The 25,498-nt window shown below is 46.5% G+C and overlaps 1 protein-coding gene across 1 annotated transcript in view; it reads left to right on the top strand.

Moving 5' to 3' along the window:
* Nucleotides 1-25,498, top strand: part of LOC121556274 (hormonally up-regulated neu tumor-associated kinase homolog A-like) — a 73,528-nt gene that overhangs the window by 1,465 nt on the left and 46,565 nt on the right. The window contains exons 2-3 of the mRNA XM_041870174.2: nucleotides 19,659-19,801; nucleotides 23,342-23,491. Of these exons, the coding sequence (XP_041726108.1) occupies nucleotides 19,659-19,801; nucleotides 23,342-23,491 (293 nt within the window). The remainder of the gene's footprint in view (nucleotides 1-19,658; nucleotides 19,802-23,341; nucleotides 23,492-25,498) is intronic.

The following is a 25,498-nucleotide window of genomic DNA, read 5'->3' on the forward strand; positions in this document are numbered from 1 at the left end:
ATAATATTATTAAAAAGGGCTAATAATGGGCGAGGGGGATATGTTGGGGCGACCGTAGGGCAGTAGGGGGGTCAGTGGGAAGATAGCACATGTTGTGTATGATGAATCCCCCTCCCTCCCTCCCTCCCTCCCTCCCTCCGTGGCTGTCTGTCTGAGGGGTAGAAGATAAACAACAGTCCTTCAGATGTCCCTCGGCCGGGCTGGGCTGAGAACCCCTCCCCCTCTTCTCCTCTCGCCCCATCCCTTCTTACTGTACACACAGCACCCTCCCTCCCGTCATCACCGTTAGCTATAAAGAGATGTTATCTATTGTGACAGATCTGTACACACTGATGTCACAAGGATACCATCACAGGTGACTACTTGAAATGAGTGGGAATGAGAGAAGGGAGGGAGGAGAGAGGAGAGGAGAGGAGAGGAGAGGAGAGGAGAGGAGAGGAGAGGAGAGGAGAGGAGAGGAGAGGAGAGGAGAGGAGAGGAGAGGAGAGGAAGGATGTCAGAGGTGCCTTCTTGAAATGAAGGGTGAATGAGAGGAGGGAAAGATGGAGGAGTGTAGAAAAGGGAACAGTCCCCATCCCTCACCCTCCCTGGTGGTGAGTGTAGTTGTAATTGATGTGGTTATTAGCTGTGTGTGTGTGACAGGGGGTCTGTTAACTCAATGGGCTCCTGTAGAGGTGATTTGTGAGACCCAAGAGTCAGTCAACCTCTCCCCTGGGTTAGAGAGGGGGGTGTTAGGAGGGGGGGAATAGAGGAGAGGGGAATAGAGGAGAGGGGGGTGTTAGGAGGGGGGTGTTAGGAGGGGGGAATAGAGGAGAGGGGGGGGTGTAAGAAGGGGGAATAGAGGAGAGGGGGGTGTTAGGAGGGGGAATAGAGGAGAGGGGGGTGTTAAGAAGGGGGAATAGAGGAGAGGGGGGTGTTAAGAAGGGGGGAATAGAGAAGAGGGGGGTGTTAGGAGGGGGGAATAGAGGAGAGGGGGTGTTAAGAAGGGGGGAATAGAGAAGAGGGGGGTGTTAGGAGGGGGAATAGAGGAGAGGGGGTGTTAAGAAGGGGGAATAGAGGAGAGGGGGTGTTAAGAAGGGGAATAGAGGAGAGGGGGTGTTAGGAGGGGGAATAGAGGAGAGGGGGGTGTTAGGAGGGGGGAATAGAGGAGAGGGGGGTGTTAGGAGGGGGGAATAGAGGAGAGGGGGTGTTAGGAGGGGGGAATAGAGGAGAGGGGGGTGTTAGGAGGGGGGAATAGGAGGAGAGGGGGGTGTTAGGAGGGGGGTGTTAGGAGGGGGAATAGAGGAGAGGGGGGTGTTAGGAGGGGGGAATAGAGGAGAGGGGGGTGTTAGGAGGGGCTGGAGACAGACCAGTACCGGTTACTATATACAGTACAGGAGGGTATGGAGACAGACCAGGACAGGTTACTATATACAGTACAGGAGGGTATGGAGACAGACCAGTACAGGTTACTATATACAGTACAGGAGGGAATGGAGACAGACCAGTAGAGGTTACTATATACAGGAGGGGATGGAGACAGACCAGGACAGGTTACTATATACAGGAGGGAATGGAGACAGACCAGGACAGGTTACTATATACAGTACAGGAGGGTATGGAGACAGACCAGGACAGGTTACTATATACAGGAGGGGATGGAGACAGACCAGTACAGGTTACTATATACAGTACAGGAGGGAATGGAGACAGACCAGGACAGGTTACTATATACAGTACAGGAGGGGAAGGAGACAGACCAGTACAGGTTACTATATACAGTACAGGAGGGAATGGAGACAGACCAGGACAGGTTACTATATACAGTACAGGAGGGGATGGAGACAGACCAGTACAGGTTACTATATACAGTACAGGAGGGAATGGAGACAGACCAGTACAGGTTACTATATACAGTACAGGAGGGAATGGAGACAGACCAGGACAGGTTACTATATACAGTACAGGAGGGGATGGAGACAGACCAGGACAGGTTACTATATACAGGAGGGAATGGAGACAGACCAGTACAGGTTACTATATACAGTACAGGAGGGGAAGGAGGCAGACCAGTACAGGTTACTATATACAGGAGGGGATGGAGACAGACCAGGACAGGTTACTATATACAGGAGGGGATGGAGACAGACCAGGACAGGTTACTATATACAGGAGGGGCTGGAGACAGACCAGTACAGGTTACTATATACAGTACAGGAGGGAATGGAGACAGACCAGTACAGGTTACTATATACAGGAGGGGATGGAGACAGACCAGTACAGGTTACTATATACAGGAGGGGATGGAGACAGACCAGTACAGGTTACTATATACAGTACAGGAGGGTATGGAGACAGACCAGTACAGGTTACTATATACAGTACAGGAGGGGATGGAGACAGACCAGTACAGGTTACTATATACAGGAGGGGATGGAGACAGACCAGTACAGGTTACTATATACAGTACAGGAGGGAATGGAGACAGACCAGGACAGGTTACTATATACAGTACAGGAGGGGATGGAGACAGACCAGGACATGTTACTATATACAGTACAGGAGGGTATGGAGACAGACCAGTACAGGTTACTATATACAGGAGGGGATGGAGACAGACCAGGACAGGTTACTATATACAGTACAGGAGGGAATGGAGACAGACCAGGACAGGTTACTATATACAGGAGGGGATGGAGACAGACCAGGACAGGTTACTATATACAGTACAGGAGGGGATGGAGACAGACCAGTACAGGTTACTATATACAGTACAGGAGGGGATGGAGACAGACCAGTACAGGTTACTATATACAGGAGGGGATGGAGACAGACCAGGACAGGTTACTATATACAGGAGGGGATGGAGACAGACCAGGACAGGTTACTATATACAGTACAGGAGGGGCTGGAGACAGACCAGGACAGGTTACTATATACAGGAGGGGATGGAGACAGACCAGGACAGGTTACTATATACAGGAGGGGATGGAGACAGACCAGGACAGGTTACTATATACAGTACAGGAGGGGCTGGAGACAGACCAGGACAGGTTACTATATACAGTACAGGAGGGGATGGAGACAGACCAGGACAGGTTACTATATACAGTACAGGAGGGGATGGAGACAGACCAGGACAGGTTACTATATACAGTACAGGAGGGGAATGGAGACAGACCAGGACAGGTTACTATATACAGTACAGGAGGGCATGGAGACAGACCAGGACAGGTTACTATATACAGTACAGGAGGGTTTGGAGACAGACCAGGACAGGTTACTATATACAGGAGGGGATGGAGACAGACCAGGACACTACAGTGAGGGAAAAAAGTATTTGATCCCCTGCTGATTTTGTACGTTTGCCCACTGACAAAGAAATTATCAGTCTATAATTTTAATGGTAGATTTATTTGAACAGTGAGAGACAGAATAACAACAACAAAATCCAGAAAAACGCATGTCATAAAAATTATGAATTTATTTGCATTTTAATGAGGGAAATAAGTATTTGACCCCTCTGCAAAACATGACTTAGTACTTGGTGGCAAAACCCTTGTTAGCAATCACAGAGGTCAGACGTTTCTTGTAGTTGGCCACCAGGTTTGCACACATCTCAGGAGGGATTTTGTCCCACTCCTCTTTGCAGATCTTCTCCAAGTCATTAAGGTTTCGAGGCTGACATTTGGCAACTCGAACCTTCAGCTCCCTCCACAGATTGTCTATGGGATTAAGGTCTGGAGACTGGCTAGGCCACTCCAGGACCTTAATGTGCTTCTTCTTGAGCCACTCCTTTGATGCCTTGGCCGTGTGTTTTGGGTCATTGTCATGCTGGAATACCCATCCACGACCCATTTTCAATGCCCTGGCTGAGGGAAGGAGGTTCTCACCCAAGATTTGACGGTACATGGCCCCGTCCATCGTCCCTTTGATGCGGTTAAGTTGTCCTGTCCCCTTAGCAGAAAAAACACCCACAAAGCATAATGTTTCCACCTCCATGTTTGACGTTGGGGATGGTGTTCTTGTGGGTCATAGGCAGCATTCCTCCTCCTCCAAACACGGCGAGTTGAGTTGAGGCCAAAGAGCTCGATTTTGGTCTCATCTGACCACAACACTTTCACCCAGTTCTCCTCTGAATCATTCAGATGTTCATTGGCAAACTTCAGACGGGTCTGTATATGTGCTTTCTTGAGCAGGGGGATCTTGCGGGCGCTGCAGGATTTCAGTCCTTCATGGCGTAGTGTGTTACCAATTGTTTTCTTGGTGACTATGGTCCCAGCTGCCTTGAGATCATTGACAAGATCCTCCCGTGTAGTTATGGGCTGATTCCTCACCGTTCTCATGATCACTGCAACTCCACGAGGTGAGATCTTGCATGGAGCCCCAGGCCGAGGGAGATTGACAGGTCTTTTGTGTTTTTTCCATTTGCGAATAATCACACCAACTGTTGTCACCTTCTCACCAAACTGCTTGACGATGGTCTTGTAGCCCATTCCAGCCTTGTGTAGGTCTACAATCTTGTCCCTGACATCCTTGGAGAGCTCTTTGGTCTTGGCCATGGTGGAGAGTTTGGAATCTGATTGATTGATTGCTTCTGTGGACAGGTGTCTTTTATACAGGTAACAAACTGAGATTAGGAGCACTCCCTTTAAGAGTGTGCTCCTAATCTCAGCTCGTTACCTGTATAAAAGACACCTGGAAGCCAGAAATCTTTCTGATTGAGAGGGGGTCAAATACTTATTTCCCTCATTAAAATGCAAATCAATTTATAACATTTTTGACATGCGTTTCTCTGGATTTTTTTGTTGTTATTCTGTCTCTCACTGTTCAAATATACATACCATTAAAATTATAGACTGATAATTTATTTGTCAGTGGGCAAACGTACAATATCAGCAGGGGATCAAATACTTTTTTCCCTCACTGTATATACAGTACAGGAGGGTATGGAGACAGACCAGTACAGGTTACTATATACAGCACAGGAGGGAATGGAGACAGACCAGGACAGGTTACTATATACAGTACAGGAGGGCATGGAGACAGACCAGTACAGGTTACTATATACAGTACAGGGGGGAATGGAGACAGACCAGTAGAGGTTACTATATACAGTACAGGAGGGTTTGGAGACAAACCAGGACAGGTTACTATATACAGTACAGGAGGGGATGGAGACAGACCAGTACAGGTTACTATATACAGTACAGGAGGGTATGGAGACAGACCAGGACAGGTTACTATATACAGTACAGGAGGGGATGGAGACAGACCAGTACAGGTTACTATATACAGGAGGGAATGGAGACAGACCAGGACAGGTTACTATATACAGTACAGGAGGGGATGGAGACAGACCAGTACAGGTTACTATATACAGTACAGGAGGGAATGGAGACAGACCAGGACAGGTTACTATATACAGTACAGGAGGGGATGGAGACAGACCAGGACAGGTTACTATATACAGTACAGGAGGGAATGGAGACAGACCAGGACAGGTTACTATATACAGTACAGGAGGGAATGGAGACAGACCAGTACAGGTTACTATATACAGTACAGGAGGGGTTGGAGACAGACCAGGACAGGTTACTATATACAGTACAGGAGGGAATGGAGACAGACCAGTACAGGTTACTATATACTGTACAGGAGGGATGGAGACAGACCAGTAGAGGTTACTATATACAGTACAGGAGGGTATGGAGACAGACCAGTAGAGGTTACTATATACAGTACAGGAGGGGATGGAGACAGACCAGTACAGGTTACTATATATAGTACAGGAGGGCATGGAGACAGACCAGGACAGTTTACTATATACAGTACAGGAGGGGATGGAGACAGACCAGTACAGGTTACTATATACAGTACAGGAGGGTATGGAGACAGACCAGTACAGGTTACTATATACAGTACAGGAGGGAATGGAGACAGACCAGTACAGGTTACTATATACAGTACAGGAGGGTTTGGAGACAGACCAGGACAGGTTACTATATACAGGAGGGGATGGAGACAGACCAGGACACTACAGTGAGGGAAAAATGTATTTGATCCCCTGCTGATTTTGTACGTTTGCCCACTGACAAAGAAATTATCAGTCTATAATTTTAATGGTAGATTTATTTGAACAGTGAGAGACAGAATAACAACAACAAAATCCAGAAAAACGCATGTCATAAAAATTATGAATTTATTTGCATTTTAATGAGGGAAATAAGTATTTGACCCCTCTGCAAAACATGACTTAGTACTTGGTGGCAAAACCCTTGTTAGCAATCACAGAGGTCAGACGTTTCTTGTAGTTGGCCACCAGGTTTGCACACATCTCAGGAGGGATTTTGTCCCACTCCTCTTTGCAGATCTTCTCCAAGTCATTAAGGTTTCGAGGCTGACATTTGGCAACTCGAACCTTCAGCTCCCTCCACAGATTGTCTATGGGATTAAGGTCTGGAGACTGGCTAGGCCACTCCAGGACCTTAATGTGCTTCTTCTTGAGCCACTCCTTTGATGCCTTGGCCGTGTGTTTTGGGTCATTGTCATGCTGGAATACCCATCCACGACCCATTTTCAATGCCCTGGCTGAGGGAAGGAGGTTCTCACCCAAGATTTGACGGTACATGGCCCCGTCCATCGTCCCTTTGATGCGGTTAAGTTGTCCTGTCCCCTTAGCAGAAAAACACCCACAAAGCATAATGTTTCCACCTCCATGTTTGACGTTGGGGATGGTGTTCTTGGGGTCATAGGCAGCATTCCTCCTCCTCCAAACACGGCGAGTTGAGTTGAGGCCAAAGAGCTCGATTTTGGTCTCATCTGACCACAACACTTTCACCCAGTTCTCCTCTGAATCATTCAGATGTTCATTGGCAAACTTCAGACGGGTCTGTATATGTGCTTTCTTGAGCAGGGGGATCTTGCGGGCGCTGCAGGATTTCAGTCCTTCATGGCGTAGTGTGTTACCAATTGTTTTCTTGGTGACTATGGTCCCAGCTGCCTTGAGATCATTGACAAGATCCTCCCGTGTAGTTATGGGCTGATTCCTCACCGTTCTCATGATCACTGCAACTCCACGAGGTGAGATCTTGCATGGAGCCCCAGGCCGAGGGAGATTGACAGGTCTTTTGTGTTTTTTCCATTTGCGAATAATCACACCAACTGTTGTCACCTTCTCACCAAACTGCTTGACGATGGTCTTGTAGCCCATTCCAGCCTTGTGTAGGTCTACAATCTTGTCCCTGACATCCTTGGAGAGCTCTTTGGTCTTGGCCATGGTGGAGAGTTTGGAATCTGATTGATTGATTGCTTCTGTGGACAGGTGTCTTTTATACAGGTAACAAACTGAGATTAGGAGCACTCCCTTTAAGAGTGTGCTCCTAATCTCAGCTCGTTACCTGTATAAAAGACACCTGGAAGCCAGAAATCTTTCTGATTGAGAGGGGGTCAAATACTTATTTCCCTCATTAAAATGCAAATCAATTTATAACATTTTTGACATGCGTTTTTCTGGATTTTTTTGTTGTTATTCTGTCTCTCACTGTTCAAATATACATACCATTAAAATTATAGACTGATAATTTATTTGTCAGTGGGCAAACGTACAATATCAGCAGGGGATCAAATACTTTTTTCCCTCACTGTATATACAGTACAGGAGGGAATGGAGACAGACCAGGACAGGTTACTATATACAGTACAGGAGGGCATGGAGACAGACCAGTACAGGTTACTATATACAGTACAGGAGGGAATGGAGACAGACCAGTAGAGGTTACTATATACAGTACAGGAGGGTTTGGAGACAAACCAGGACAGGTTACTATATACAGTACAGGAGGGGATGGAGACAGACCAGTACAGGTCACTATATACAGTACAGGAGGGTATGGAGACAGACCAGGACAGGTTACTATATACAGTACAGGAGGGGATGGAGAGAGACCAGTACAGGTTACTATATACAGGAGGGAATGGAGACAGACCAGGACAGGTTACTATATACAGTACAGGAGGGGATGGAGACAGACCAGTACAGGTTACTATATACAGTACAGGAGGGAATGGAGACAGACCAGGACAGGTTACTATATACAGTACAGGAGGGGATGGAGACAGACCAGGACAGGTTACTATATACAGTACAGGAGGGAATGGAGACAGACCAGGACAGGTTACTATATACAGTACAGGAGGGGAATGGAGACAGACCAGTACAGGTTACTATATACAGTACAGGAGGGGTTGGAGACAGACCAGGACAGGTTACTATATACAGTACAGGAGGGAATGGAGACAGACCAGTACAGGTTACTATATACTGTACAGGAGGGATGGAGACAGACCAGTAGAGGTTACTATATACAGTACAGGGGGGTATGGAGACAGACCAGTACAGGTTACTATATACAGTACAGGAGGGGAGGAGACAGACCAGTACAGGTTACTATATATAGTACAGGAGGGCATGGAGACAGACCAGGACAGTTTACTATATACAGTACAGGAGGGGATGGAGACAGACCAGTACAGGTTACTATATACAGTACAGGAGGGTATGGAGACAGACCAGTACAGGTTACTATATACAGTACAGGAGGGAATGGAGACAGACCAGTACAGGTTACTATATACAGTACAGGAGGGAATGGAGACAGACCAGGACAGGTTACTATATACAGTACAGGAGGGGATGGAGACAGACCAGTACAGGTTACTATATACAGTACAGGAGGGAATGGAGACAGACCAGGACAGGTTACTATATACAGTACAGGAGGGGATGGAGACAGACCAGGACAGGTTACTATATACAGTACTGGAGGGAATGGAGACAGACCAGGACAGGTTACTATATACAGTACAGGAGGGTATGGAGACAGACCAGGACAGGTTACTATATACAGTACAGGAGGGTATGGAGACAGACCAGGACAGGTTACTATATACAGGAGGGGATGGAGACAGACCAGTACAGGTTACTATATACAGTACAGGAGGGAATGGAGACAGACCAGGACAGGTTACTATATACAGTACAGGAGGGAATGGAGACAGACCAGGACAGGTTACTATATACAGTACAGGAGGGTATGGAGACAGACCAGGACAGGTTACTATATACAGTACAGGAGGGGATGGAGACAGACCAGTACAGGTTACTATATACAGGAGGGAATGGAGACAGACCAGGACAGGTTACTATATACAGTACAGGAGGGGATGGAGACAGACCAGTACAGGTTACTATATACAGTACAGGAGGGAATGGAGACAGACCAGGACAGGTTACTATATACAGTACAGGAGGGAATGGAGACAGACCAGTACAGGTTACTATATACAGTACAGGAGGGTATGGAGACAGACCAGGACAGGTTACTATATACAGTACAGGAGGGAATGGAGACAGACCAGTACAGGTTACTATATACTGTACAGGAGGGATGGAGACAGACCAGTAGAGGTTACTATATACAGTACAGGAGGGTATGGAGACAGACCAGTACAGGTTACTATATACAGTACAGGAGGGGAATGGAGACAGACCAGTACAGGTTACTATATATAGTACAGGAGGGCATGGAGACAGACCAGTACAGGTTACTATATACAGTACAGGAGGGTATGGAGACAGACCAGTACAGGTTACTATATACAGTACAGGAGGGATTGGAGACAGACCAGTACAGGTTACTATATACAGTACAGGAGGGAATGGAGACAGACCAGGACAGGTTACTATATACAGGAGGGAATGGAGACAGACCAGGACAGGTTACTATATACAGGAGGGGATGGAGACAGACCAGGACAGGTTACTATATACAGGAGGGAATGGAGACAGACCAGGACAGGTTACTATATACAGTACAGGAGGGCATGGAGACAGACCAGGACAGGTTACTATATACAGTACAGGAGGGTTTGGAGACAGACCAGGACAGGTTACTATATACAGTACAGGAGGGTATGGAGACAGACCAGTACAGGTTACTATATACAGTACAGGAGGGATGGAGACAGACCAGTACAGGTTACTATATAGTACAGGAGGGCATGGAGACAGACCAGGACAGGTTACTATATACAGTACAGGAGGGGATGGAGACAGACCAGTACAGGTTACTATATACAGTACAGGAGGGTATGGAGACAGACCAGTACAGGTTACTATATACAGTACAGGAGGGAATGGAGACAGACCAGTACAGGTTACTATATACAGTACAGGAGGGAATGGAGACAGACCAGGACAGGTTACTATATACAGTACAGGAGGGATGGAGACAGACCAGTACAGGTTACTATATACAGTACAGGAGGGAATGGAGACAGACCAGGACAGGTTACTATATACAGTACAGGAGGGAATGGAGACAGACCAGGACAGGTTACTATATACAGTACTGGAGGGAATGGAGACAGACCAGGACAGGTTACTATATACAGTACAGGAGGGTATGGAGACAGACCAGGACAGGTTACTATATACAGTACAGGAGGGTATGGAGACAGACCAGGACAGGTTACTATATACAGGAGGGGATGGAGACAGACCAGTACAGGTTACTATATACAGTACAGGAGGGAATGGAGACAGACCAGGACAGGTTACTATATACAGTACAGGAGGGAATGGAGACAGACCAGGACAGGTTACTATATACAGTACAGGAGGGTATGGAGACAGACCAGGACAGGTTACTATATACAGTACAGGAGGGGCTGGAGACAGACCAGTACAGGTTACTATATACAGGAGGGAATGGAGACAGACCAGGACAGGTTACTATATACAGTACAGGAGGGATGGAGACAGACCAGTACAGGTTACTATATACAGTACAGGAGGGAATGGAGACAGACCAGGACAGGTTACTATATACAGTACAGGAGGGAATGGAGACAGACCAGTACAGGTTACTATATACAGTACAGGAGGGTATGGAGACAGACCAGGACAGGTTACTATATACAGTACAGGAGGGAATGGAGACAGACCAGTACAGGTTACTATATACTGTACAGGAGGGATGGAGACAGACCAGTAGAGGTTACTATATACAGTACAGGGAGGGTATGGAGACAGACCAGTACAGGTTACTATATACAGTACAGGAGGGGATGGAGACAGACCAGTACAGGTTACTATATATAGTACAGGAGGGCATGGAGACAGACCAGTACAGGTTACTATATACAGTACAGGAGGGTATGGAGACAGACCAGTACAGGTTACTATATACAGTACAGGAGGGAATGGAGACAGACCAGTACAGGTTACTATATACAGTACAGGAGGGAATGGAGACAGACCAGGACAGGTTACTATATACAGGAGGGAATGGAGACAGACCAGGACAGGTTACTATATACAGGAGGGGATGGAGACAGACCAGGACAGGTTACTATATACAGGAGGGAATGGAGACAGACCAGGACAGGTTACTATATACAGTACAGGAGGGCATGGAGACAGACCAGGACAGGTTACTATATACAGTACAGGAGGGTTTGGAGACAGACCAGGACAGGTTACTATATACAGTACAGGAGGGGATGGAGACAGACCAGTACAGGTTACTATATATAGTACAGGAGGGCATGGAGACAGACCAGGACAGTTTACTATATACAGTACAGGAGGGGATGGAGACAGACCAGTACAGGTTACTATATACAGTACAGGAGGGTATGGAGACAGACCAGTACAGGTTACTATATACAGTACAGGAGGGAATGGAGACAGACCAGTACAGGTTACTATATACAGTACAGGAGGGAATGGAGACAGACCAGGACAGGTTACTATATACAGTACAGGAGGGGATGGAGACAGACCAGTACAGGTTACTATATACAGTACAGGAGGGAATGGAGACAGACCAGGACAGGTTACTATATACAGTACAGGAGGGGATGGAGACAGACCAGTACAGGTTACTATATACAGTACAGGAGGGTATGGAGACAGACCAGTACAGGTTACTATATACAGTACAGGAGGGAATGGAGACAGACCAGTACAGGTTACTATATACAGTACAGGAGGGAATGGAGACAGACCAGGACAGGTTACTATATACAGTACAGGAGGGGATGGAGACAGACCAGTACAGGTTACTATATACAGTACAGGAGGGAATGGAGACAGACCAGGACAGGTTACTATATACAGTACAGGAGGGAATGGAGACAGACCAGGACAGGTTACTATATACAGTACTGGAGGGAATGGAGACAGACCAGGACAGGTTACTATATACAGTACAGGAGGGTATGGAGACAGACCAGGACAGGTTACTATATACAGTACAGGAGGGTATGGAGACAGACCAGGACAGGTTACTATATACAGGAGGGGATGGAGACAGACCAGTACAGGTTACTATATACAGTACAGGAGGGCATGGAGACAGACCAGGACAGGTTACTATATACAGTACAGGAGGGAATGGAGACAGACCAGGACAGGTTACTATATACAGTACAGGAGGGTATGGAGACAGACCAGGACAGGTTACTATATACAGTACAGGAGGGGATGGAGACAGACCAGTACAGGTTACTATATACAGGAGGGAATGGAGACAGACCAGGACAGGTTACTATATACAGTACAGGAGGGGATGGAGACAGACCAGTACAGGTTACTATATACAGTACAGGAGGGAATGGAGACAGACCAGGACAGGTTACTATATACAGTACAGGAGGGAATGGAGACAGACCAGTACAGGTTACTATATACAGTACAGGAGGGTATGGAGACAGACCAGGACAGGTTACTATATACAGTACAGGAGGGAATGGAGACAGACCAGTACAGGTTACTATATACTGTACAGGAGGGATGGAGACAGACCAGTAGAGGTTACTATATACAGTACAGGAGGGTATGGAGACAGACCAGTACAGGTTACTATATACAGTACAGGAGGGGAAGGAGACAGACCAGGACAGGTTACTATATATAGTACAGGAGGGCATGGAGACAGACCAGTACAGGTTACTATATACAGTACAGGAGGGTATGGAGACAGACCAGTACAGGTTACTATATACAGTACAGGAGGGGAATGGAGACAGACCAGTACAGGTTACTATATACAGTACAGGAGGGAATGGAGACAGACCAGGACAGGTTACTATATACAGGAGGGAATGGAGACAGACCAGGACAGGTTACTATATACAGGAGGGGATGGAGACAGACCAGGACAGGTTACTATACTACAGGAGGGAATGGAGACAGACCAGGACAGGTTACTATATACAGTACAGGAGGGCATGGAGACAGACCAGGACAGGTTACTATATACAGTACAGGAGGGGATGGAGACAGACCAGGACAGGTTACTATATACAGTACAGGAGGGGATGGAGACAGACCAGTACAGGTTACTATATATAGTACAGGAGGGCATGGAGACAGACCAGGACAGTTTACTATATACAGTACAGGAGGGGGATGGAGACAGACCAGTACAGGTTACTATATACAGTACAGGAGGGTATGGAGACAGACCAGTACAGGTTACTATATACAGTACAGGAGGGAATGGAGACAGACCAGTACAGGTTACTATATACAGTACAGGAGGGAATGGAGACAGACCAGGACAGGTTACTATATACAGTACAGGAGGGGATGGAGACAGACCAGTACAGGTTACTATATACAGTACAGGAGGGAATGGAGACAGACCAGGACAGGTTACTATATACAGTACAGGAGGGAATGGAGACAGACCAGGACAGGTTACTATATACAGTACTGGAGGGAATGGAGACAGACCAGGACAGGTTACTATATACAGTACAGGAGGGTATGGAGACAGACCAGGACAGGTTACTATATACAGTACAGGAGGGTATGGAGACAGACCAGGACAGGTTACTATAGTACAGGAGGGGATGGAGACAGACCAGTACAGGTTACTATATACAGTACAGGAGGGAATGGAGACAGACCAGGACAGGTTACTATATACAGTACAGGAGGGAATGGAGACAGACCAGGACAGGTTACTATATACAGTACAGGAGGGTATGGAGACAGACCAGGACAGGTTACTATATACAGTACAGGAGGGTATGGAGACAGACCAGTACAGGTTACTATATTACAGGAGGGAATGGAGACAGACCAGGACAGGTTACTATATACAGTACAGGAGGGGATGGAGACAGACCAGTACAGGTTACTATATACAGTACAGGAGGGAATGGAGACAGACCAGGACAGGTTACTATATACAGTACAGGAGGGAATGGAGACAGACCAGTACAGGTTACTATATACAGTACAGGAGGGTATGGAGACAGACCAGGACAGGTTACTATATACAGTACAGGAGGGAATGGAGACAGACCAGTACAGGTTACTATATACTGTACAGGAGGGATGGAGACAGACCAGTAGAGGTTACTATATACAGTACAGGAGGGTATGGAGACAGACCAGTACAGGTTACTATATACAGTACAGGAGGGGATGGAGACAGACCAGTACAGGTTACTATATATAGTACAGGAGGGCATGGAGACAGACCAGTACAGGTTACTATATACAGTACAGGAGGGTATGGAGACAGACCAGTACAGGTTACTATATACAGTACAGGAGGGAATGGAGACAGACCAGTACAGGTTACTATATACAGTACAGGAGGGGATGGAGACAGACCAGGACAGGTTACTATATACAGGAGGGAATGGAGACAGACCAGGACAGGTTACTATATACAGGAGGGGATGGAGACAGACCAGGACAGGTTACTATATACAGGAGGGAATGGAGACAGACCAGGACAGGTTACTATATACAGTACAGGAGGGCATGGAGACAGACCAGGACAGGTTACTATATACAGTACAGGAGGGTTTGGAGACAGACCAGGACAGGTTACTATATACAGTACAGGAGGGTATGGAGACAGACCAGGACAGGTTACTATATACAGTACAGGAGGGGATGGAGACAGACCAGTACAGGTTACTATATACAGGAGGGAATGGAGACAGACCAGGACAGGTTACTATATACAGTACAGGAGGGGATGGAGACAGACCAGTACAGGTTACTATATACAGTACAGGAGGGAATGGAGACAGACCAGGACAGGTTACTATATACAGTACAGGAGGGGATGGAGACAGACCAGTACAGGTTACTATATACAGTACAGGAGGGAATGGAGACAGACCAGGACAGGTTACTATATACAGTACAGGAGGGAATGGAGACAGACCAGTACAGGTTACTATATACAGTACAGGAGGGGTTGGAGACAGACCAGGACAGGTTACTATATACAGTACAGGAGGGGAATGGAGACAGACCAGTACAGGTTACTATATACTGTACAGGAGGGATGGAGACAGACCAGTAGAGGTTACTATATACAGTACAGGAGGGTATGGAGACAGACCAGTACAGGTTACTATATACAGTACAGGAGGGGATGGAGACAGACCAGTACAGGTTACTATATATAGTACAGGAGGGCATGGAGACAGACCAGGACAGTTTACTATATACAGTACAGGAGGGGATGGAGACAGACCAGTACAGGTTACTATATACAGTACAGGAGGGTATGGAGACAGACCAGTACAGGTTACTATATACAGTACAGGAGGGGATGGAGACAGACCAGTACAGGTTACTATATACAGTACAGGAGGGAATGGAGACAGACCAGGACAGGTTACTATATACAGTACAGGAGGGGATGGAGACAGACCAGGACAGGTTACTATATACAGTACAGGAGGGTATGGAGACAGACCAGGACAGGTTACTATATACAGTACAGGAGGGGATGGAGACAGACCAGGACAGTTTACTATATACAGTACTGGAGGGAATGGAGACAGACCAGGACAGGTTACTATATACAGTACAGGAGGGTATGGAGACAGACCAGGACAGGTTACTATATACAGGAGGGGATGGAGACAGACCAGTACAGGTTACTATATACAGTACAGGAGGGAATGGAGACAGACCAGGACAGGTTACTATATACAGTACAGGAGGGAATGGAGACAGACCAGTACAGGTTACTATATACAGTACAGGAGGGGATGGAGACAGACCAGTACAGGTTACTATATACAGGAGGGAATGGAGACAGACCAGGACAGGTTACTATATACAGTACAGGAGGGGATGGAGACAGACCAGTACAGGTTACTATATACAGGAGGGCATGGAGACAGACCAGGACAGGTTACTATATACAGTACAGGAGGGTATGGAGACAGACCAGGACAGGTTACTATATACAGTACAGGAGGGTATGGAGACAGACCAGGACAGGTTACTATATACAGTACAGGAGGGGCTGGAGACAGACCAGGACAGGTTACTATATACAGTACAGGAGGGAATGGAGACAGACCAGTACAGGTTACTATATACTGTACAGGAGGGATGGAGACAGACCAGTAGAGGTTACTATATACAGTACAGGAGGGTATGGAGACAGACCAGTACAGGTTACTATATACAGTACAGGAGGGAATGGAGACAGACCAGTACAGGTTACTATATACTGTACAGGAGGGATGGAGACAGACCAGTAGAGGTTACTATATACAGTACAGGAGGGGATGAAGACAGACCAGTACAGGTTACTATATACAGTACAGGAGGGTATGGAGACAGACCAGTACAGGTTACTATATACAGTACAGGAGGGGATGAAGACAGACCAGTACAGGTTACTATTTACAGTACAGGAGGGTATGGAGACAGACCAGTACAGGTTACTATATACAGTACAGGAGGGGATGAAGACAGACCAGTACAGGTTACTATATACAGTACATGAGGGTAGGGAGACAGACCAGTACAGGTTACTATATACAGTACAGGAGGGGATGGAGACAGACCAGTACAGGTTACTATATACAGTACAGGAGGGAATGGAGACAGACCAGGAAAGGTAACTATATACAGTACAGGAGGGGATGGAGACAGACCAGTACAGGTTACTATATACAGTACAGGAGGGAATGGAGACAGACCAGTACAGGTTACTATATACAGTACAGGAGGGGATGGAGACAGACCAGTACAGGTTACTATATACAGTACAGGAGGGAATGGAGACAGACCAGTACAGGTTACTATATACAGTACAGGAGGGTATGGAGACAGACCAGTACAGGTTACTATATACAGTACAGGAGGGAATGGAGACAGACCAGGACAGGTTACTATATACAGTACAGGAGGGGTTGGAGACAGACCAGGACAGGTTACTATATACAGGAGGGAATGGAGACAGACCAGGACAGGTTACTATATAGAGTACAGGAGGGGATGGAGACAGACCAGTACAGGTTACTATATACAGTACAGGAGGGAATGGAGACAGACCAGGACAGGTTACTATATACAGTACAGGAGGGAATGGAGACAGACCAGTACAGGTTACTATATACAGTACAGGAGGGGTTGGAGACAGACCAGGACAGGTTACTATATACAGTACAGGAGGGAATGGAGACAGACCAGTACAGGTTACTATATACTGTACAGGAGGGATGGAGACAGACCAGTAGAGGTTACTATATACAGTACAGGAGGGTATGGAGACAGACCAGTACAGGTTACTATATACAGTACAGGAGGGGATGGAGACAGACCAGTACAGGTTACTATATATAGTACAGGAGGGCATGGAGACAGACCAGTACAGGTTACTATATACAGTACAGGAGGGTATGGAGACAGACCAGTACAGGTTACTATATACAGTACAGGAGGGAATGGAGACAGACCAGTACAGGTTACTATATACAGTACAGGAGGGAATGGAGACAGACCAGGACAGGTTACTATATACAGGAGGGAATGGAGACAGACCAGGACAGGTTACTATATACAGGAGGGGATGGAGACAGACCAGGACAGGTTACTATATACAGGAGGGAATGGAGACAGACCAGGACAGGTTACTATATACAGTACAGGAGGGCATGGAGACAGACCAGGACAGGTTACTATATACAGTACAGGAGGGTTTGGAGACAGACCAGGACAGGTTACTATATACAGTACAGAAGGGTATGGAGACAGACCAGGACAGGTTACTATATACAGTACAGGAGGGGATGGAGACAGACCAGGACAGGTTACTATATACAGGAGGGAATGGAGACAGACCAGGACAGGTTACTATATACAGTACAGGAGGGGATGGAGACAGACCAGTACAGGTTACTATATACAGTACAGGAGGGAATGGAGACAGACCAGGACAGGTTACTATATACAGTACAGGAGGGGATGGAGACAGACCAGGACAGGTTACTATATACAGTACAGGAGGGAATGGAGACAGACCAGGACAGGTTACTATATACAGTACAGGAGGGAATGGAGACAGACCAGTACAGGTTACTATATACAGTACAGGAGGGGTTGGAGACAGACCAGGACAGGTTACTATATACAGTACAGGAGGGAATGGAGACAGACCAGTACAGGTTACTATATACTGTACAGGAGGGATGGAGACAGACCAGTAGAGGTTACTATATACAGTACAGGAGGGTAGGGAGACAGACCAGTACAGGTTACTATATACAGTACAGGAGGGGCTGGAGACAGACCAGTACAGGTTACTATATATAGTACAGGAGGGCATGGAGACAGACCAGGACAGTTTACTATATACAGTACAGGAGGGGATGGAGACAGACCAGTACAGGTTACTATATACAGTACAGGAGGGTATGGAGACAGACCAGTACAGGTTACTATATACAGTACAGGAGGGAATGGAGACAGACCAGGACAGGTTACTATATACAGTACAGGAGGGAATGGAGACAGACCAGGACAGGTTACTATATACAGTACAGGAGGGGATGGAGACAGACCAGTACAGGTTACTATATACAGTACAGGAGGGTATGGAGACAGACCAGTACAGGTTACTATATACAGTACAGGAGGGGATGAAGACAGACCAGTACAGGTTACTATATACAGTACAGGAGGGTATGGAGACAGACCAGTACAGGTTACTATATACAGTACAGGAGGGGATGAAGACAGACCAGTACAGGTTACTATATACAGTACAGGAGGGGATGGAGACAGACCAATACAGGTTACTATATACAGTACAGGAGGGGATGGAGACAGACCAGTACAGGTTACTATATACAGTACAGGAGGGAATGGAGACAGACCAGGACAGGTTACTATATACAGTACAGGAGGGGATGGAGACAGACCAGTACAGGTTACTATATACAGTACAGGAGGGAATGGAGACAGACCAGTACAGGTTACTATATACAGTACAGGAGGGAATGGAGACAGACCAGTACAGGTTACTATATACAGTACAGGAGGGTATGGAGACAGACCAGTACAGGTTACTATATACAGTACAGGAGGGAATGGAGACAGACCAGTACAGGTTACTATATACAGGAGGGAATGGAGACAGACCAGTAGAGGTTACTATATACAGTACAGGAGGGAATGGAGACAGACCAGGACAGGTTACTATATACAGTACAGGAGGGAATGGAGACAGGCTGTCCTGTGTCTATCAGACAGAGTCTAGACTGATGTTGGTATTTTTTCTCTCTCTTCTCCTCACCTCCTTACCCCCCAACCCGTTCCCCCCTCCCTGTCCCAGGTTGCAGTGAAGGTGATAGATAAGAGGAAGGCTAAGAAGGACTCTTACGTGACTAAGAACCTCCGTAGAGAGGGTCACATCCAACAGATGATCAGACACCCCAACATCACCCAGCTGCTGGACATCCTGGAGACTGACAACAGGTACTATACTATACTATACTATACTATACTATACTATACTATAGACTACTGGACATACTGGAGACTGACAACAGGTACTATACTATAGACTACATTTTTCCTATTTTGTTGTCTTACAACCTGGAATTAAAATGGATTTTTGGGGGAGTTTGTATCATTTGATTTACACTACATGCCTACGACTTTGAAGATGCAAAATATGTTTTCTTGTGAAACAAATAAGACAGAAAAACAGAAACCTTGAGCGTTCATAACTATTTTTGCCCATTCTTCAAGACAAAACTGCTCCAGCTCCTTCAAGTTGGATGGGTTCCCACAGATTCTTAATTGGATTGAGGTCTGGGCTTTGACTAGGCCATTCCAAGAAATTTAAATGTTTCCCCTTAAACAACTTGAGTGTTGCTTTAGCAGTATGCTTAGGGTCTTTGTCCTGCTGGAAGGTGAACCTTCGTCCCAGTCTCAAATCTCTGGAAGACTGAAACAGGTTTCCCTCAAGAATTTCTCTGTATTTAGCACCATCCATCATTCCTTCAATTCTGACCAGTTTCCCAGTCCCTGCCGATGGAAAACATCCCCACAGCATGATGCTGCCACCACCATGCTTCACTGTGGGGATGGTGTTCTCGGGGTGATGAGAGGTGTTGGGTTTGAGCCAGACATAGCATTTTCCTTGATGGCAAAAAAGCTCAATTTTTGTCTCATCTGACCAGAGTACCTTCTTCCATATGTTTGGGGAGTCTCACACATGCCTTTTGGCAAACACCAAACGTGTTTGCTTATTGTTTTCTTTAAGCAATGGCTTTTTTCTGGCCACTCTTCTGTAAAGCCCAGCTCTGTGGAGTGTACGGCTTAAAGTGGTCCTATGGACAGATAGTCCAATCTCCGCTGTGGAGCTTTGCAGCTCTTTCAGGGTTATCTTTGGTCTCTTTGTTGCCTCTCTGATTAATGCCCTCCTTGCCTGGTCCGTGAGTATTGGTGGGCGGCCCTGTCTTGGCAGATTTGTTGTGGTGCCATATTCTTTCCATTTTCTAATAATGGATTTAATGGTGCTCCATGGGATGTTCAGTTTCTGATATTTTGTTATAACCCAACCCTGATCTGTACTTCTCCACAACTTTGTCCCTGACCTGTTTGGAGAGCTCCTTGGTCTTCATGGTGCCGCTTGCTTGGTGGTGCCCCTTGCTTAGTGGTGTTTCAGACTCTGGGACCTTTCAGAACAGGTGTATATATACTCAGATCATGTGACACTTAGATTGCACACAGGTGGACTTTATTTAACTAATTATGTGACTTCTGAAGGTAATTGGTTGCACCAGATCTTATTTAGGGGCTTCATAGCAAAGGGGGTGAATACATATGCATGCACCACTTTTCCGTTATTTATATTTTAGAATCATTTTAAATAAGTTATTTTTTTCATTTCACTTCACCAATTTGGACTATATATTGTGTATGTCCTTTACATGAAATCCAAATAAAAATCCATTTAAATTACAGGTTGTAATGCAACAAAATAGGAACAACGCCAAGGGGGATGAATACTTTTGCAAGGCACTGTATGTGGTCCCCCCCTTTTTAAGGGACCAAAAGTAATTGGACAATTGCTGCTCAGCTGTTCCATGACCAGGTGTGTGATTGGCTGCTCAGCTGTTCCATGGCCAGGTGTGTGATTGGCTGCTCAGCTGTTCCATGGCCAGGTATGTGTTATTCCTTCTTTAGTTCATTTGCAAGGAAGCAGATAAAAGGTCTAGAGTTGATTTCAAGTGTGGCATTTGCATTTGGAATCTGTTGCTGTTAACCCTCGATATGAAGTCCAAAGAGCTGCCACTGCCAGTGAAGCAAGCCATCATTAGGCTGAAAAATCTAAACAAACCCAACAGAGAGAAAGCAAAAACATTAGTTGTGGCCAAGTCAACTATTTGGTACATTCTTAAAAAGAAAGAACACACTGGTGAGCTCAGGAACACCAAAAGGCCCAGAAGACCACGGAAAACCACTGTGGTGGATGACAGAATAATTATTTCCCTGGTGAAGAAAAACCCCTTCACAACAGTTGGCCAGATCAAGAACACCCTCCAGGAGGTAGGCGTATCTGTGTCAAAGTCAACAATCAAGAGAAGACTTCACCAGAGTAAATACAGAGGGTTTACCACAAGATATAAACCGTTGGTAAGCCTTCGAAAACAGGAAGACCAGATTAGAGTTTGCTTAAAAACATCTAAAAAAAGCCTGTACAGTTCTGGAACAACATCCTATGGACAGATGAGACATAGATCAACTTGTACCAGAATGATGGGAAGAGAAGAGTATGGAGAAGGGAAGGAACTGCTCATGATCCGAAGCATACCACCTCATCTGGGAAGCATGGTGGAGGTAGTGTTATGGCGTGGGCATGTATGGCTGCCAATGGAACTGGTTCCCTTGTATTTATTGATGATGTGACTGCTGACAAAAGCAGCAGGATGAATTCTGAAGTGTCAAGGGCTGTATTATCTGCTCAGATTCAGCCAAACGCTTCAACACTCATTGGACGGCGCTTATAATACTATAATATAATATGCCATTTAGCAGACGCTTTTAATCCAAAGTGACTTACAGTCATGCGTGCATACATATTTTTTTTTTTGTGTATGGGTGGTCCCGGGGATCGAACCCACTACCTTGGCGTTACAAGCGCCGTGCTCTACCAGCTGAGCTACAGAGGACCACAGTGCAGATGGACAATGACCCGAAGCATACTGCGAAAGCAACCCAATACTTTTTTAAGGCAAAGAAGTGGAATGTTCTGCAATGGCCAAGTCAATCACCTGACCTGAGTCAAATTGAGCATGCAGTTCACTTGCTGAAGGCAAAACTGAAGGCAAAACACCCCAAAAACAAGCAGGAACTGAAGACAGCTGCAGTAAAGGCAGAGCATCACCAGGGAAGAAACCCAGCATCTGGTGATGCCTATGGGTTCCAGACTTCATGCAGTCATTGACTGCAAAGGATTTGCAACAAACTATTAAAACTCACAATTTAATTGATGATTATCTTAGTTTGTCCAATTACTTTTGAGCCCCTAAATTGGGGGGCCATGTGTAAAATGGTTGTAATTCCTACACGGTTCATACAATCATTTTGACAAAACCCTTAAATTAAAGATGAAAGTCTACACTTAAAGCACATCTTGATTGTTTCCTTTCAAATCCATTGTGGCGGCGTACAGAGACAAAATGATGCAAATTGTGTCACCGTCCAAATACTGATGGACCTGACCGTATGGCCTGTCATCTATCTGTCATCATCAGTTACTACCTGGTGATGGAGATGTGTCCTGTCATCTATCTGTCATCATCAGTTACTACCTGGTGATGGAGATGTGTCCTGTCATCTATCTGTCATCATCAGTTACTACCTGGTGATGGAGATGTGTCCTGTCATCTATCTGTCATCATCAGTTACTACCTGGTGATGGAGATGTGTCCTGTCATCTATCTGTCATCATCAGTTACTACCTGGTGATGGAGATGTGTCCTGTCATCTATCTGTCATCATCAGTTACTACCTGGTGATGGAGTTGTGTCCTGGAGGAAACCTGATGAACCGGATCTACGATAAGAAGAAGCTGGACGAGAGAGAGACGCAGAAATATGTACGTCAGCTGGTGATGGCTGTGGAACATCTACACAGGGCCGGAGTGGTGCACAGGTAAGGGGGAGACACACACACACACACACACACACACGGACACGGACACGGACACGCGCACACACACACACACACACACACGGACACGGACACGTGCACACACACACACACACACACACAAACACACACGGACACGGACACGCGCACACACACACACACACACACACACAAACACACACGGACACGGACACGCGCACACACACACACACACACACGGACACGCGCACACACACACACACACACACAAACACACACGGACACCGACACGCGCACACACACACACACACACACACGGACACAGACACGCGCACACACACACACACACACACACGGACACGCGCACACACACACACACACACACACACACACACGGACACCGACACGCGCACACACACACACACACACACACACGGACACAGACACGCGCACACACACACACACACACACACGGACACAGACACGCGCACACACACACACACACACACACGGACACGCGCACACACACACACACACACACAAACACACACGGACACCGACACGCGCACACACACACACACACACACACGGACACGCGCACACACACACACACACACACACACACACGGACACGGACACGCGCACACACACACACACACACACACACACACACACACAGAGAGACATAGATGCACACAAACACATGGACACACACACACATGACACGCACGCACGCGCACACACACACACACACACACACACAGAGACATTGATGCACACAAACACATGGACACACACACATTCGGACGGGCGCACACACACACACACACACACACACACACACACACACACACACACAGAGAGAGACATAGATGCACACAAACACACAAGGACACACATAAGGACACACGCACGCATGCATGCACACACACACACACACACAGAGAGAGACATAGATGCACACAAACACATGGACACACACACACACACACACACACATAAGGACACGCACGCACGCACGCACACACACACAGAGAGATATAGATGCACACAAACACATGGACACACACACACACACACACACACACACATAAGGACACGCGCGCACTCACACACACACGCACACGCACACGCACACACACACACACAGAGACATAGATGCACACAAACACATGGAACACACACACACACACACACACACACACACACACACACATACGGACACGCGCACACACATACACACACACAGATTTTCAGCAAAGTATCAGCATATGCCATCTGTAATTAGACCATTTACTTATTGACTCTAATAGTGAGGAAAGCCAGAGTTATAAAGACTATATTATTCATACACTGCTCAAAAAAATAAAGGCAACACTAAAATAACACATCCTAGATCTGAATGAATGAAATAATCTTATTAAATACTTTTCACACAAAAATTATCAATGGAAATCAAATTTATCAACCCATGGAGGTCTGGATTTGGAGTCACCCTCAAAATTAAAGTGGAAAACCACACTACAGGCTGATCCAACTTTGATGTAATGTTCTTAAAACAAGTCAAAATGAGGCTCAGTAGTGTGTTTGGCCTCCACGTGCCTGTATGACCTCCCTACAACGCCTGGGCGTGCTCCTGATGAGGTGGCGGATGGTCTCCTGAGGGATCTCCTCCCAGTCCTGGACTAAAGCATCCGCCAACTCCTGGACAGTCTGTGGTGCAACGTGGCGTTGGTGGATGGAGCGAGACATGATGTCCCAGATGTGCTCAATTGGATTCAGGTCTGGGGAACGGGCGGGCCAGTCCATAGCATCAATGCCTTCCTCTTGCAGGAACTGCTGACACACTCCAGCCACATGAGGTCTAGCATTGTCTTGCATTAGGAGGAACCCAGGGCCAACCGCACCAGCATATGGTCTCACAAGGGGTCTGAGGATCTCATCTCGGTACCTAATGGCAGTCAGGCTACCTCTGGCGAGCACATGGAGGGCTTTGCGGCCCCCAAAGAAATGCCACCCCACACCATGACT

The sequence above is a fragment of the Coregonus clupeaformis genome, unplaced genomic scaffold (genome assembly GCF_020615455.1).
Source record: "Coregonus clupeaformis isolate EN_2021a unplaced genomic scaffold, ASM2061545v1 scaf0045, whole genome shotgun sequence".
Lineage (NCBI taxonomy): Eukaryota > Metazoa > Chordata > Actinopteri > Salmoniformes > Salmonidae > Coregonus > Coregonus clupeaformis.